Here is a 17,828-nt window from a genome sequence, read left to right as displayed (position 1 = left end):
CGCAGTGGTTGCGCGTCCGCCTGCCGATGCAGGGGAACCGGGTTCGCGCCCCGGTCTGGGAGAATCCCACGTGCCGCGGAGCGGCTGGGCCCGTGAGCCATGGCCAATGAGCCTGCGCGTCCGGAGCCTGTTCTCCGCAACGGGAGAGGCTGCAACAGAGGGAGGCCCTCATACCGCAAAAAAAAAAAAAAAAAAGGAGTACTGAAGTAGACTGAAAAGTGGGCTGAATCTTGTCAACAGAACTGGAGTTATTCCAGTATATCTCAGTTTCTCAGTCTGTAAAATGGGTGAGCCATCCTGCCTAACTCACAGCATTGTTCTGAATAGACAACTCTGAATTTATGCTATAAGCAGTTCAGTTTGGGCCACTTTCACAACTTCATTGAATGCCACAGAAGGTATGAAGATTTACTGATTTTACTGAACAGAACACAGATGGGGTTTTGAATAACTCAGAGTCATTTCAAGAAGCTTAGCTAAGAATGACACAAAACGTTTTTCATTAACTACACTGCTTGAGAACTCTAGTTTGACAAGGGAGGTCTAAAACTGAGGTGGATTCTCATGAGAAGTCGTGAACGGTGCTACGTGTGGCCCCAGCCCACGTCCCTAAATCTAGTTCACAGAAAGGTCTCCTTAGCGATGCAGACCATGGAGCAGGGGTGGGTCGAGCCATGTCCAGTGACATTGTCTTATGTCGAGGACATGCACACTCACTGATGACAATTACAAAGTCTGGAATTACTAACTCAGGAATAGAAAATACTCAGATCAGTGAGGGAGCATCCTTTTACTGGTGTATTATACATCTTGAAAAACCATGACCAAAGGGGAGAACGTGAGCCACAAGAGCATTAACTCTGTTGGTGAAAACACATTCCCACTTGCTACAGATCTACTAGGATTTTTGATATTCAATTAAAGAAACCTTTTTCAAAGTATATTCTTGAGAGTACTAGTTTTAAGCAAAATCAGTAGGTGCTGCCAAAAACAGTATTAGAAACACTGATTTAAAATCTCCTTTAAATAGGCTTCTGTAAAACCTGATTTCTCAGAGTTTTAAAATTCTATCTCTATAGCAAAGAGGATACATTGTGCAGCATTGCTCTGGAACACAGAAAGCTTTTTTTCTCAGTTGAGCTAACATTCTAAAAAAATACATTGTAGGGAATACTAAATTAAGGGATGTTTAAAACCTATATGACATAAGCAAACCACCTGTCTGAAATGGCCAGGAAACTGTTATCTCCTACATACTTTCTAGAGCAATTTTGTTGGCAAAGCAGACACCTGCCATGAGTACTAAATATGAAATAATATTTGCTGAAATGTTACTCCAGAGTTCTGTACTTATTTGAAAAATTGATAGCAGTTGGATACCTGAATAATCATTGTCTGCTTAAGGACACAGGATAATGATGAGCACAGGTATCAGAGGATACCTGAATAATCATTGTCTGCTTAAGGACACAGGATAAACCTTTGTTTAAAGGTTATACAAACACTTTATAGGGGTGGGGAAATTGATATCTGTAGAGAACTCAGAATTATTGACAGCTAAGAGGCATACCAGATTTGTAATTGGAAATGGAAGGCTTTCTTCTTGTGTCCTTTTATTCAGCCATTGAATAATTATTTACTAGGTACCAGGCATTGTGTGAAGTGTTGGAAGATGCAGAGACATGTAACACTTAGTCCGTGGCTTTAGAGAGATGAGAGTCTGGACAATTTTAATAGAAGAGGGATGAACACTCTGGGAACACAGAGGATGGGGCACAGAAACCTCTGCTAATTTTCAACTATGAAGCTAAGAAGTTAGTAATATCCCCAATCCTTGCAAACAGCTGCCCTTGGTACACATTACAAGGTTGTTTTTGTACACATAGGAATTGCACACAGTTGTTATCAGCAGTAACACATGGATTACAGGCAGCAGTTTGGTTTGTTTGATTTAGTGTTGTTTCACTAAGGCTGTCTCTGTTTTTAGCAAATAGATGTAGTAAGACAGTGCTTAGTTTAGGATGGAGAAGCACTTATCCCAGAGTTGCTTTACTGCTATATTTCTCTACGAATAGTAAACAACAACAACATCTGATGAATCAATCTCCATTCAGACATTTCCCTCGATTCAGAATTATCATGCCTCTTGGATACTGAAAGTACCGATCAATGCACAACATTGTAATTTAGGTTTTGCATATTTATGCATGGCCTTAATACATGAGCTCAGCGAATTTAGAAGATAAAGAATCATGGGCTTGTAGTTTTCCATAAAAAGTGTTCCTCTAAAGCTTCGTGTATTGAGAAACCTTGTTTTCATTAGATGGTTCTGGTTCTGAAATTTTGTGATGTTCAAGTTTAGAAACTCAGAAATACAGTTGATTTCATAGAAGATTCCATTCTCAAAGAGTAGAACTTTGACTTTTCACGGGGTATGTGTATTAGAAATAGGAATATGGGTCATGCTTTTTGCTTATGGTGGTGGGCATATAATTTTTCTGGGGCTTCCGTTTTTCGTTGCCAAAATACATGTTATCCGCAACACATATTTTACTGACTACTACAGTGTAGTGAAGAATGATTGGACTGTTGTATTGTTCACCTGGATGAAGTAAATTTAGAGAATTAAAGGAGTGGTAAAGGAAATACAGTGAAATGAACATGGAATGGGGGAAGGAAGAAAAGCAACTTCAACATTATCTGGAACACTCTATTTCCTTTATATATAAAAAAGTGATCAAATGACAAAAATGATAACATTTACCTATTCTGATTGTTGCTAGATAAGTATTTCTTACATTATTCCTCTTTTACTTTAGTTAGAAAAGAAATTATTATTCACAATATAATGATTCATTCATTCAACAAGCAATCTGTTGAGAGCCTACTATGTGCTAGCAATAAAATGGAGAAAAAAACAGACGTCATCCCTGCCCTCCTGGCATTTGTGTTTTAGATGTGAAAGTGAAATGTTTGGGAGCTGATGTAGAATAGTCAAAAGGACGAAGTGAGGGGATGGGGTGAATGAACTTTCACTGACATCGGGGAGGCGGGCTGCCGTTGGTACTGAATCAGTAAGCGATGACTATTCTATGCTGATAGGAACTGCATTATTTTTGGTCAAAATAAAGTTTCAGTTTCAGCATGCATTGGTGGGGGGCCACACATCGAAAACAGTCTTATGTGATATCACTTTTCTCACTGGTTGCACGCCCAGGTTCACCTGCATTTTTCTTTGATTCCCTCTAGTATATGACTGCCGCCGCTCCTATGCAAGGGACCTACATTCCCCAGTACACGCCTGTGCCTCCGACAGCTGTTTCCATTGAAGTAAGTCCGTCTCTTCTTACAGAACAAGGTTAGGGCAGATAAATCTCAGCCACATGCACTGGGGTCCACCATAACCCCCAAAATCCTTATTTGTGATTTTTGTGCTGCTTGAAAATTTGAAGTTGCAAGCTCACTCTGTGAAAGTATGTACTTTACTTTGAACATACCTATGTTTTGCTTTGCCTATAACATAAGCAAAATTTGGTATCCAGGTCTGAGGGGAGTGCCATTTTTATGTTTAGAGAAAAGATCAGAGATCAAGTAACTACCTCATCAAATGTTAGCCACAAACACTCAGAAAGAGGAAGGCAAACATGTGCAGCTATTTGAATGAGCTAGTTCTCTGATGCCTTGTTTCTCCAGTAGTGGTCCCTAGACCAGCATTTATCAGTATCACCTGAGAGCCTGTTAGCCATGCAGACTTTCAGACCCCACCCGGATCTACTGAATCAGAGTTTGCATTTTAACAAGATCCCTTAAGGATCAAGGTACACATTAAAAGTTGAGAGGGACTGGATTAGAGAACTGGTTGGCAAACTTTTCTGCATATCAGAATTATTTTAAAAATTAATACTTTAAAAAATAGTGATGCCTAGGTCCTATTGCCAGAGACTCTGATGGAGTCTAGGGTGTGGACTGGACACCAGGATTTTTAAAAGATGCTAGGTGATTCTAATGTGTACCAAAGATGAAGAACCACTGCTCTCGCCAATGAACCTTGACAGGACTGTGGCATCCTACAGACAAGAGAGAAAAACTTGTACCGCTCATATTGCTATGGATACTGTGAAAGAGAAAGTCATATTTTCCTTACTGGAAGCTTTGTCCCTTCCTTCTCTCTTTCCATTGGGCTGAATCCATTTCCTCTACACATTATTTTACTGGACAGAGCCAGCAAGGTACTTAGGAAAGGAGCAGGGCATAGGGCTATGTGGATGGTGGTAAGACACTTAGAGGTGTATACGTCTCTCCGGTTCTAACCATTATTGTTTCTTGCCCCCCCCTTCCGCTTCTCCTGATGCGCATTTGCCATTATGGTCACAGTGCATTTCTTCCATCAGTTGGGACTCCTCTGGAGTTCACACCATTGCTACTCCTTGAGTTGGCCAACCAACTCATGTTGGTACCACTCATTGTAGGAGACCACCATGACTCTTCCAACCTCTGGAGCCACAGAGATTGGGTGAGATCTTTACAGACCAAATTAGATCTTTTGAAATGTTTGTTTGTTTGCTTGTTTTTAGTGTGTGACAAATATTTGCTCGTACCAAGGTTTGGGAAGCACAGACATTTAAGAGGACAGTGTCCTGTCACTTAGGAAACCAAGGAGGTCCAATTTTTTAACCTTTTATGTGTTCCAGACCTATGGTCCCCAAGGAATGTTTCAGTATTAAAGAGGTTTTAATTGGCTTTTCAGAATTTCAAGAATATGTGAATAAAATGTATGTTCTTTGCTATATTTAGCTATCAAAACCCATCTAGGCCATAAGAAAATTATGAATCTAGACATTGTAGGTGACTTTAAGCATAAATCTCTGCCACATATCCACATTTCTCTATCTCTGGACCAAATGTGTGTGCTTATCTACAGAATCTGAGCTATTTAAGGACTATAAAATAAGGAGACACATTTGACAGTGTTGTTTATTGGGAACAGTCTAATTATAGTTAAATCTGGGATTTAAAAAGAAACATTTCACTAAGAATTATATAAGTATACCCTGAAATATTGCCTTGAATTTGTGCTTATAAAGGAAAACACTGATTCATTTTCTATGTAAAAACACTCATTGAAAATTCACCAGTATCCACACAAATCATTGTGGGTGGGAGGTTCATCAAAATGCATAACACCAAATAGTATATTAGGAAAAAAACGATTGAATTCATAAAGGGAGAATTTTCAGATTCTGAGGAACAATTTCAGGGAGCTTTTGTTAGGGATAGGGAGTTGACCAAAAACCTATATCCCTGCAGAAGCCCAAGGCTATAATATAAGTAAAACCAGGAGAATGTATTCAGATAGATTCCCTCCTTAGGACTACTAACTACCAAACCTCTCTCGGAACCAAACACATTCTGAATGATGACCAACTCAAGAAATCCATTCTGTTGGCATCTGATGACCAACTCAAGAAATCCATTCTTGTTGGCAAAAGCCATTCAAATGGTAAGGGGAGGAGCGAATCAGAATTAAGGATGCTTGTTTGTTTCTTTCTTTTTCTGAAACTTCTAAATGAATTCCAGTTCACATCAAGGAAAATAAAAATAAAAAAATAAAACAAATCAAACTGCTTAAGGGAGACCCTGCTTAACAGTGTCCTTTAAAAGAATTCCAAACTTGGATGTAGATTTTTATGAAGGTCAAAGTCCATTGTTTTGCCAGATCATAGAGACAGGGTAGACTACTTTATTCCCAGGAAAATGCTCAAATATACACGTGTTTATAGGAATTCTGCGTGAATTTTTTGATTAAGGAATCATTATTTAGTGTGGCTGTATGCAACCATGATTTAAAAGTTCTAACTATGGGCAAAATGCTTTCCTCATCATTTGACTGCTACAGGGTCTTCTGATGGCAAGGCTTCTTGGTGACACATTGAGGTAAATTCCTCAGCCCTTATCCAAATGTGCTCTGTGTTTTTTCTTTGGGTTCGTACTGTGGCTTTATATAGCTGAGTGCAGCTCTACTCAAGCCATATGGAAGATGGGTATGCCCTACAGTCCATCTGCAAGAAGTCCTTTTGCTAAAGCCAATAAGACTTTTGTGTTCTTATTGCCTCCATAGGGTGTTGTTGCTGATACCTCTCCCCAGACAGTGGCACCTTCATCCCAGGACACAAGTGGTCAGCAGCAGCAGATAGCAGTGGACACATCCAACGAGCATGCATCTGCATATTCTTACCAACAGTCAAAGTAAGTTCAAGCCATATTAAACTCTTTCCCTCCAGGTCAGCCATCTGGACATTACTCTCTTATGTGGCATCTGCTATCTTTTGCTGCAGTACAGACCATCCCTAACTCAGTGACAAACGTATTTAGTTCATTATTCTGTGGGTTAGAATTTGGGCTGACCTCAGGTGAATGGTTCTTCTGATATTGACTGGACTTGCTTGAGCATCTGGGCATTAGCTCCTGGGCATCTTCACAGTTCTGCTTCTGGGTGTTAGTTGTCTGGTGGTTGAGTGATGGACACCAATGAGCCATGTATTGCTGACCCTCTAGCAGGCTTATTCCCGTGGAAGTCTCAGAATTCAGAGAACAGCAAGAGAGGATGCCCAAGTGACCAGCATTTTTTCAATTCTGTTTAGGACTCATTTGCTATTGTCCCATAGGTCGAACGCAAGTCATGTGACCAAGCCCAGAGTTAATGTAGGAATTCACTACCAAAAGGCTTGGATACAGAGAGGGGCATCATAGACATTGTTACCAAAAAAAATTCTACCACACATATTTTTTGAAAAACTCCAATATTCACACTTGAAACTGGATAGTGTGCCTGCATTTTGGTCTCAGTGACTTCATTCTTAAATGAAGACAGTAACACTCCCCTGGCAAGGGTGCTTCAAACTCACCCAGTAAAACAGTTTATGAAAAAGAGTATTGTTAAATATAAAACAACATGGAGTACAGTCTTATTCAGGAATTAAGTGGCAAAGCAAAAATCAGGGGGTCAGAATTACTACTGAAAAATCCTTAAATCACTTAGAGAGCAAAGTTCAGTTAGCTTTGTGTTGAGTAATATGGAGATTAAAATTTGAAAGGTTTTGATTGAAACCAAAGGAATTAACAAAAGTTCAGTCTATATACAGATGTCTTGTCATGCTATTTTACTTTATAGGTAACAGTCAAAGCCCTGGTGAATAGAAAATTCCCAAAAGACTCTTCCTGTTTGCAGAGTGCTGTTCCATTTCTTGATCATCAGTTTTCTTTCATCTCAATACACATTTAGAGATTTGTTTGTTGTTGAAAGATTAATAATGGTAATGGAGTCTTCAGTATGTGCTTTAACTTCTAAAGTCAGTCCTCCAAATTAAATATGCTAGAACATGACTTAACCTTACAAATACAAGGTATTATTATTACTATTATTATTGTCATTACTACTACTACTACTATCATTATTACTATTACACAATAACTTTCAGGAAATATCTGTAGTGAATAAGGCATTTTTGTTTTTTATTTTAAGTTTTTTTATTTTTATTTTATATTGGAGTGTAGTTGATTAAAAATGTTGTGTTTCAGGTGTACAGCAAAATGATTCACTTATACATATACATGTATCTATTCTTTTTTCAAATTCTTTTCCATTTAGGTTATTACAGAATATTGAGCAGAGTTCCCTGTGCTATACAGTAGGTCCTTGTTTGTTACCTATTTTAAATATAATAGCGTGTATATGTCAATCCCAAACCCCCAATTTAGCCCTGCCCCCCCACTTTTCCCCTTTGGTAACCACAGGTTTGTTTTCTAAGTCTGTGAGTCTGTTTCTGTTTTGTAAATAAGTTCATTTGTATCATTTTTTTAGATTCCACATATAAGCCATATCATATGATATTTGTCTTTCTCTGTCTTACTTCACTTAGTATGATAATCTCCAGGTCCATCCATGTTGCTGCAACTGGTATTATTTCATTCTCTTTAATGGCTGAGTAATAGTCTGTTGTATATATTTACATCATTTTCTTTAATCATTCATCTGTTTATGGACATTTAGGTTGCTTCCATGTCTTGGCTATTGGAAATAGTGCTGCAATGAACACTGGGGTGCATGTATCATTTCAAACCATCATTTTCTCCAGATATATGCTCAGGCCTGGGATTGCTGGATCATATGGTAGCACTATTCGTTTTTTAAGGAACCTCCATATTGCTTTCCATAGTGGCTTTAGCAATTTACATTCCCACCAACAGTGTAGGAGGGTTCCCTTTTTCTCCACACCCTCTCCAGCACTTATTGTTAGTAGACTTTTGATGATGGTCATTCTGACTGGTGTGAGGTGATATCTCATTGTAGTTTTGATTTGCATTTCTCTAATAATTAGTGATGTTGAGCATCTTTTCTTCTTTGGAGAAACGTGTAGTTAGGTCTTCTGCACATTTTTTGATTGTTTTTTTTTATATTGAGTTGCATGAGCTGTTTATATATTTTATAGATAAATCCCTTGTCAGTTGCATCATTTGCAAATATTTTCTTCCATTGTGTGGATTGTCTTTTCATTTTGTTTATGGTTTCCTTTGCTGTGCAAAAGCTTTTGAGTTTAATTGGGTCCCATTTGCTTATATTTGTTTTTATTTCCATTACTCTAGGAGACAGATCAAAAAAGATATTGCTGCAATTTATGTCAGAGAGTGTTCTGCCTATGTTTTCCTCTAAGAGTTTTATAGTATACAGTCTTATATTTGGGTCTTTAATCAATTTTGAATTTATTTTTGTATATGGTGTTAAAGAATGTTCTATTTTATTCTTTTACATGTAGCTGTCCAGTTTCCCCAGCACCAGTTACTGAAGAGACTGTCTTTTCTCTGTTGTATAGTCTTGCCTCCTTTGTTGTAGATTGACCATAGCTGCCTGGGTTTCTATATTTCTCTTTTTGTGCCAGTACCATACTGTTTTGATGACTTGTAGCTTTGTATTAATAGCATAGTCTGAAGCCAGGGAGGCTGATTCCTCCATCTCCATTTTGCTTTCTCAATATTGCTTTGGCTATTCAAAGTCTTTTGTGTCTCATACAAATTTTAAGATTTTTTTGTTCTACTTCTGTAAAAAATGCCATTGGTAGTTTGATAAGGATTTCATTAAATCTGTAGATTGCCTTGGGTAGTATAGTCATTTTGACAATATTGATTCTTCCAGTCCGAGAACATGGTATATCTTTCCATCTGTTTGTGTCATCTTTGATTTCTTTCATCAGCATCTTATAGTTTATTGAGTACAGATCTTTTGCCTCCTTAGTTAAGTTTATTCCTAGGTATTTTATTCTTTAGGGTGTGATGGTAAATGGAATTGTTTCCTTAATTTCTCTTTCTGATCTTTTATTGTTAATGTATAGGAATGCAACAGATTTCTGTATATTAATTTTGTAGCCTGCAACTTTACCGAGCTCTAGAAGTTTTCTGTTAACATCATTGGGATTTTCTATGTATTGGATCATGTCATCTGCAAACAGTGATAGTTTTACTACTTCTTTTCTAATTTGGATTCCTTTTATTTATTTTTCTTCTATGATTACTGTGGCTAGAACTTGCAAAACTATGTTGAAAAAAAGTGGCAAGAGTGGACATTCTTGTCTTGTTCCTGAGCTTAATGGTGAAAAGCTGAAAGCATTTCCTGAGTATGATTTAGCTGTAGGTTTGTCATATATGGCCTTTATTATGATGATGTATGTTCCCTCTAGCCCCACTTTCTGGGGAGTTTTTATCATAAATGTGTGTTGAATTTTGTCAAAAGTTTTCCTGCATCTATGAGATGATCATATGGTTTTTACTCTCCAGTTTGTTAATGTGCTGTATCACATTGATTGATTTGCATATACTGAAGAATCCTTGCATCCCTGAGATAAATCCCACTTGATCATGGTGTATGACCTTTTAATGTGTTGTTAGATTTGGTTTGCTAGTATTTTGTTGAGGATTTTTTGCGTCTATGTTCATCAGTGATATTGGCCTGTTATCTTGTTTTGTGATATCGTTGTTTGGTTTTCGTATCAGGGTGATGGTGGCCTTGTAGAATGAACTTGAGAGTGTTCCTTTGTAATTTTTTGGAATAGTTTCAGAAGGATAGGCATTAAGTCTTCTATATATGTTTAATAGAATTCACCTGTGAAGCTGTCTGGTCCTGGGCTTTTGTTTGTTGGAAGATTTTTAATCACAGTTTCAATTTCAGTACTTGTAATTGACCTGTTCATATTTTCAATTTCTTCCTGATTCTATCTTGGAAGATTTTACCTTTCTAAGAATTTGTCCATTTCTTCTAGGTCGTTCATTTTATTGGCATATAGTTGCTCATAGTTGTCTCTTATGATCCTTTGTATTTCTGTGGTGTCCACTTTAATTTCTCCCTTTTCACTTCCAATATTATTGATTTGAGCCGTCTTCTATTTTTTCTTAATGAGTCTGGCAAAAGGTTTTCAATTTTGTTTATCTTTTCAAAGAACTAGCTTTAAGTTTCATTGATCTTTTCTATTGTTTTCTTCATCTCTATTTCATTTATTTCTGCTCTGATCTTTATGATTTCTTTCCTTCTTTTAACTTTTTGGGTTTCATTTGTTCTTTTACTCTAGTTGCTTTAGGTGTAAGGTTACGTTGTTTGAGATATTTGTTTCTGGAGGTAAGATTGTATTGCTATAAACATCCCTCTTAGAACTGCTTTTGCTCTGTCCCATAGTTTTTGGATCATCATGTTTTCATTGTCTGTCATTTGTCTCTAGGTATTTTTTGATTGCCTCTGATTTCTTCAGTGATCCACTGGTTGTTTAGTAGCATAGTTTAGCCTCTAACAACATGTTTGTGTTTTTTACAGTTTTGGCTGTAATTTATTTATAATCTCATAGTGTTGTGGTTGGAAAAGATGCCTGATGTGATTTCAATTTTCTTAAATTTACCGAGGTTTGATCTGTGGCCCAAGATGTGATCTATCCTGGAGAATGTCCTATGTGGAGTTGAGAAGAAAGTGTATTCTGCTTCTTTTGGATGCAATGCTATATAAATATCAATTTAGTCCATCTGGTCTAATGTGTCATTTAAGGCTTGTGTTTCCTTATTGATTTTCTGTCTGGATGATGTGTCTATTGGTGTAAGTGGGGTGTTAAAATCTCCCACTATTATTGTGTTACTGTTGACTTCCCCTTTTATGGCTGTTAGCATTTGCCTTATACATGAGGTGCTCCTGTGTTGGGTGCATATATATTTATAATTGTTATATATCTTCTTCTTGGATTGATCCCTTGATCATTATGTAGTGTCCTTCTTTGTCTCTTGTAACAGTCTTTGTATTAAAGTATATTTTTTCTGATATGAGTATTTCTACTCCAGGTTTCTTTTGATTTCCATTTGCATGGAATATCTTTTTCCATCCCCTCACTTTCAGTCTGTATGTGTCCCTAGTCCAAAGTGGGTCTGCTGTAGACAGCATATATACTGTGTCTTGTTTCTGTATTCATTCAGCCAGTCTATGTCTTTTGTTTGGAGCATTTAATCCATTTACATTTAAGGTAATTATCAGTATTTATAGTCCTATTGCCATTTTCCTAATAGTTTTGGATCTGTTTTTGTCAGTCTTCTTCTTCCCTTCCTCTTTTGTTCTCTTGTGGTTTGATGCCTCTAGTGTTGTGTTTGGGTTACTTCTTCTTTTGTGTGTGTGTATCTATTGTAGTTTTTTGGTTTGTAGCTCCCATGAGGTTTTGATATAGGAGTCTATATATAAACAAGATTATTTTAAGTTGCTGGTCTTTTCATTTCAAATGCAATTCCCATTTCCTACATTTATACTCTTCTCACAGTTGTTGGTTTTGATATCATTTGTTTGTGGCTGATTTCCTACTATTACTTTATGTTTGCCTTTACCAGTGAGCGTTCCCATTTGTGATTTTCTTGTTTCTAGCTGTGACCTCTTTTTTTTCTCCCATGTAGAGAAGTTCCTTTAGCATTTGTTGTAAGGCTGGTTTGGTGGCGCTGAATTCTTTTAGCTTTTGCTTGTCTGTAATGCTTTGGATTTCTCCATTGATTCTGAACAAGAGCCTTGCTGGGTAGAATATTCTTGGTTGTAGGTATTTCCCTTTCATAACTGTAAATATATAATGCCACTCCCTTTTGGCCTGCAGAGTTTCTGATGAAAAATCAGCTGATAGCCTTATGAGGATTCCCTTTTATGTTATTTGTTGTTTTCCCTTGTTGCGTTTAATAATTTTTCTTTGTATTTAATTTTTGTTAGTTTGATTACTATGTGTCTCAGTGTGTTCCTCCTTGGGTTTATCCTGTATCAGACGCTGCACTTCCTGGACTTGGGTGACTGTTTCCTTTCCTGTGTTGGGGAAATTTTCGGCTATAATATCTTCAAATATTTTCTCAGGCCCTTTCCCTTTTTCTTCTTCTGTGAATGTTGGTGCCTTTAACATTGTTCCAGAGGTCTCTGAGACTTTCATCATTGCTTTTCATTCTTTTTTCTTCTTTTAAATAAATAAATTTATTTATTTATTTATTTAGTTTTGGCTGCATTGGGTCTTCGTTGCTCTGAGCGGGCTTTCTCTAGTTGCGGAGAGTGGGGGCTACTGTTCCTTGCAGTGCACAGGCTTCTCATTGTGGTGGCTTCTATTGTTGCAGAGCATGGGCTCTGGGCACGTGGGCTCAGCAGTTGTGGCTCACAGGCTCTAGAGCACAGGCTCAGTGGTTGTGGTGCACAGGCTTAGTTGCTCTGTGGCATGTGGGATCTCCCCAGACCAGGGCTTGAACCCGTGTTCCCTGCATTGGCAGGCGGATTCTTAACCACTACACCATGAGGGAAGTCCACTTTTTTTTTTCTTTATTCTGTTCTGTGGCATTGATTTCCATTACTGTCTTCCAGTTCACTTACTTACCTGTTCTTCTGCCTCAGATTCCTTCTAGTGTATTTTTCATTTCAGTTATTATGTTGTTCATCTGTTTGTTTTTTTCTTTGTTCTTTAAATCTATCTCTGTTGAAAATTGTTTGTATCTTCTTGGTCTATACCTCCATTCTTCTTCTGAGGTTTTGGATCATTTACTATCATTACTCTGAATACTTCTTTTTTCAGGGAGATTGCCTATGTCTTCTTCATTTAGTTGTTCTTGTGGGTTCTTCTCTTGTTCCTTCGTTTGCAACATATTTCTCTGTCATCTCATTTGTCTGTTTGCGTATGTGGTCTCCTTCCCGCAGGATCATAGTTCCTCTTGCTTCTGGTGTCTGCCCCCTGGTGGGTGAGGCTGGTCCACGGGCTTGTGTAGGCATCCTGGTGGGAGGGGACTGGTGCCTGCCCTCAGGTGGGTAGAGCTGGCACTTGTCCCTCTGGTGGGCAAAGCCATGTCAAGGGCTGTGTTTTGAGGTGGCTGTGAGCTCAGTACGTCTTTAGTCAGCCTGTCTTCTGATGGGTGGGGCTATGTTCCTATCTTGTTGGTTGTTTGGCCTGAGGACTTACTTACAGCACTGGAGCCTGCAGGCTATTGGGTGAAGCCAGATCTTTGTGGCATAAAATTGGGACTTCCCAGAGAGCTCACGCTGATCAGTATTACCTGGGACCTCTGCTACTGGTGCTCCCACAGTGAGCTACAGCTGACCTGGCCTCCCCAGAAGACCCTCCAAGACCCCTAGGTAGGTCTGTCCCAGGTTCCTATGGAGGTACTGCTTTGTACAGGGTCCCAGTGCCTGTGGGATCTTGTATGCCTTCCAGGAGTGGAGTTTCTCTTTCCCCTAGCCTTGCAGAACTCCTGCACTCAAGCCCCGCTGGGTGTCAAGGCTAAATGCTCTGGGGGTTCTTCCTCCAGACACCAGACCCTCAGACTGTCTTGGAGGGCTATTTTTATGTGGGAATGTCCCTGCATAGCCTGCATTGGTTTAATATTTTTTGGTGCGAGAGCTGTTTTTATTATAGATGTCTGTCTGCCACCTCTTAGTGTATGCTGGTAGTTATCCCCTTGATATAGGAGGTGTGACTGGTGTTGTGGTGACCAGAGCCTGCCCTGCATATTTAGTGGGGACTTCCCATTGCTCTGTGGTTGTCACTGCCCTGTTTGGATCAGGGTCTGCTCCCTAGTTGTTGGAATAGAGGCCTCCAGATCTGTTTCTTAGCTGTGTTTCTGATCTGTGGTGTGAGGTAGACGGGATTGGAGCATTCCCACTGAGAGAGAAGCCACTGAGTTAGTTATTCCTTCTCTGGAACTGTTCACCTGTGAGTGTGCTCTGTTTTGTCACCTTTCACCTGTTGTGGGAGCACTCAGATTACACTGTTATTGGCACTGCTGGCAGCCCCACCTTAACCATAGGTATGCCAGCAGTTGGCCCTGGTGTCTCTCAGGCATTGTTTTCACCAAGCCACCAGCACAGATCCACTGAAGTCAGGTCCCAAGATATTGCAGTAATCATGCATCTGGACAGGCTATGGGCACTATGGAACCATCTCAGACTCTGGCCTTGCCCAACCCCCACATGTACCTGCCCACAAAGTCCACAGCTGCTAAATAAAGCTTGACCCATCTTGGCTGTGGGAGCACTCATTGTCAGATCAGATGTTTTGCAGGTTCTGAGTTTACAAAGCCAGTCGCAGGGTGTAAATCCACAGTTTTTGCAGCTGTGAGGACAGATTTCAGCTCTTCTCCCATCTCTCATGGCCCCTGGGGCTCAGCTATGGTTTCAGCCCCACCTCTATGTGTCAGCCACCCACAGGCATCTGCTCCTGAAGCTGCCCCGGAGCACACAAGCCTACCCTGGCAGGAGGCGGGTGGAGTAGGCGGCAGCCAGGGGCGTGAGAGCCTGCCCCAGCGGGAGCCCTTCCTAGTGCCTGGGGAGGCAGGGGCTGGTGCATGGGGAGAGAGGCTGCATAGGTCGCCTGCCCTTTGCACATCACTCAACAACTGCACTTCGCTTCTGTGGAGATCTGGGCTTGCTCCACGAGCATTCTCCATTGTGGAGCTCCTCACTCCCATCCACTCAGACTGTCTTCTCACGGCCAACAGCAGTCCTTTCCACAGGTCTGCTCTCCAAACCCAACATTCTAGCACCCTGCCCCTGTGTGCACCAGTGGACACACCTCTCAGGCTTGGGCATGCAGGCCTGTGGCATGGACCATCTGTGTAGGTCTCACTCTGTCCAGCCTGCCACAGACCAGTTGCTGCACTCTCTTTCAAGCCCCCAAAGCTCCCCACTGTCCCAGCTGATCTCCCCACCAGTAAGGGGGCTTCCCTGGATGTGGGAAATTCTCCTCTCCTGCAGCTCCCCCCAGAGGGCGCAGATCCCGTCCCAGTTCTCCTCTTCCTTTTCCCTTCTTCTTTCTTTCATCCTACTCTGTTATGTGGGGACCTTTCTGGTCCTCTTAGTTGTCTGAGGTCCTCTGCTAGTGTTCAGCAGGTGTTCTGTGAGAACTGTTCCATTTGCAGATGTATTCTTAATGCATTTGTGGGGAGAGTTGAACTCCACATCCTCTTGCTCCTCCACCATCTTGACTCTCCCTGTAATTTAATTTAAATTAAAATACCTTTAGTATAGATATAAATAGACATTATGATAGTAAATGTATGTGTGATGGGTTAAACTACTTTTCAGGGGCACTCGGTGACCCTAATCAGAATTTCACACCCCACAGGAGGTCAGCTCTCATTTAATGAGAAAGGCCAGAGGTTTGTACAAGTATTTTAAACTATCCATATTTCAATTAGCATAATGATTGTTAGAAATGAGTTGCCTGATGAAAGCAGTGCCATGCTAATTAGCATAATGAAACTGGAAATGAGCTCCCATTTGTGAAATTTGGAGTATTCAAGATAGATAGCATGAATTGGCTAAAGTATTTTAGAGATACTCTCCACTCTACACAGGAAAGATAGAATAAGACTGTAGGGAAACTTGTAGCCTATAACTTTAGGGATGTCGCTTGTGGCTTATTCTCAAAACAAGACTGTTGTAAAGTAGATTTCTCTATAAGGGAAACGTAGTCCCACCTCTAGAAAAATGGTCAGGATACAAACCCCCTTCCTTGCAACTGTCCAGAACCTCCTCTTCTCCCTGCCTGATTAAATCAGCTTTAGCTGCCTCCACTTGTTAGCCCACAGTGAGATGCTCTCTCCTTTCTCAGGGTTGTCCCCACCTTTCATGGTCACTGTATGATGTGACAGGGATGGGGGGTCTCTGCCTGACCCAGAGGGAGCATCTCTGCCTCTGATTCGAGCAAGAGTGTCCCCATCCACCTTTACACCTAGACCCAGTTTCAGTTGCAGTACCCAGAATCATGCCAGAATCTATGCTAGGACACACACCCCTGCCCTCAAGGATTTTCAGTCTAATATGGGAACCTGAGGCTGGAGTGTGGTTAACTAGGCGAGAAAGTTGTAGGAGAACAGACCAGCTTTTATAGAGCCTTTGGTCCTTGGATTCTTAGCTTTGTGTAGACTAAGTATTCTCACTTTTATTCTAGGGGAGCTGCAAAACCTTGGGAGGGCTTGAAGAGAAGGAATGATGGGATTTTAATTTACCTTAGATGACTCCAGCCTCAGGTTCCCACCTCCAGAGTTTTGAACTTCCTGTTTCCTCTACCTAGAATGCGTTTCCTCTCAGTCTTTCCAAGATTAGCTTATAATTATCTTTCACATCCAGACCTACATGAGAGACCTTCCCTGATACCAAATCTTAGGTATTTATCCAGCCACTTTCTATCACAGAATATACTTAAATATTCTATTTTGAGATTCTCTTTTTAGATTGTTTGCTGGTTGATCCATTGATTGTATGTCTACTCCTTGTGGGAAGTAAAATCCAAGAGAGTAGGGGAGACATCTGCCTCTTTCATTGGTCTTTCCTTAGCATCTGGAATACTGCCTTTCTCATAGTAGGCACTCAAGTCAATAATTGCTGATTGGATGAATAAAGGTGTCATTTTCATTTATCCAGATATCATTGAACTGTTAACAAGGAAGGTCTTGAATCACTTATTTCCTCATTATGCTTTGAAACAACCAAAGCCAGTTTCACCTACTCACAAAGCCTTGACAGATGCTTCTGGCCACACAGTATCTCTCATCTCCTACCAGTGTCTCTCGCTGTGTTCCCACATAGCTAATCTCTGTTCCCTTCTCATATATTAACTAACTCACTGAGCATACTTAAAAACTTCCCATCTGGGCTTCCCTGGTGGCTCAGTGGTTGAGAGTCCAGCTGCGAATGCGGGGGACACGGGTTCGTGCCCTGGTCCAGGAAGATCCCACATGCCGCAGAGTGGCTGGGCCCGTGAGCCATGGCCGCTGAGCCTGCGCGTCCGGAGCCTGTGCTCCGCAACGGAAGAGGCCACAGCAGTGAGAGGCCCACGTACCGCAAAAAAAAACAAAACAAAAAAAAACTTCCAATCTGCTTGGAACAGAGTGCCAGAGACTACCATATGATGGGATTCACACAGGCTTTTAGCTAAATTTAAAAAACAAAACACAGAGGAGGCGGAGACAAGATGGCGAAATAGAAGGACGTGAGCTCACTTCTTACGAAAACACCAAAATCATAACTAACTGCTGAACAACCATCGACAAAAAAATGCTGGAACCTACCAGAAAAAGTATCCTACATCCGAAGACAAAGAAGCCACAATGAGATGGTAGGAGGGGTACAATCATGACAAAAACAAATCCCATACAGCCAGGTGGGCAAGCCACAAACTGGAAAATAATTATACCACAGAAGTTCTCCTACAGGAGTGAAAGTTCAGAGCCCCACGTCAGGCTCGCCACCCTGGGAATCTGACAATGGGAAGAGGAGCCCCCAGAAAATCTGGCTTTGAAGGCCA

The 17,828-nt window shown here is 40.4% G+C and overlaps 1 protein-coding gene across 5 annotated transcripts in view; it reads left to right on the top strand.

Annotated features, from left to right (window-relative positions):
- Positions 1-17,828, top strand: part of RBMS3 (RNA binding motif single stranded interacting protein 3) — a 752,917-nt gene that overhangs the window by 726,447 nt on the left and 8,642 nt on the right. For 4 of the 5 annotated variants that reach the window (XM_055079741.1, XM_055079739.1, XM_055079740.1 and 1 more), the window contains 2 exons: positions 3,250-3,330; positions 6,119-6,250. In XM_055079741.1, the coding sequence (XP_054935716.1) occupies positions 3,250-3,330; positions 6,119-6,250 (213 nt within the window). Of the gene's footprint in view, positions 1-3,249; positions 3,331-6,118; positions 6,251-17,828 lie in introns of those variants that run through there. The other variant, XM_055079737.1, reaches the window with a different exon arrangement.

Source organism: Physeter macrocephalus, chromosome 18 (assembly GCF_002837175.3).
Source record: "Physeter macrocephalus isolate SW-GA chromosome 18, ASM283717v5, whole genome shotgun sequence".
Classification (NCBI taxonomy): Eukaryota; Metazoa; Chordata; class Mammalia; order Artiodactyla; family Physeteridae; genus Physeter; species Physeter macrocephalus.
Note: the sequence above shows the minus strand (reverse complement) of the source record. Positions and strands in the feature narration are given on the sequence as shown.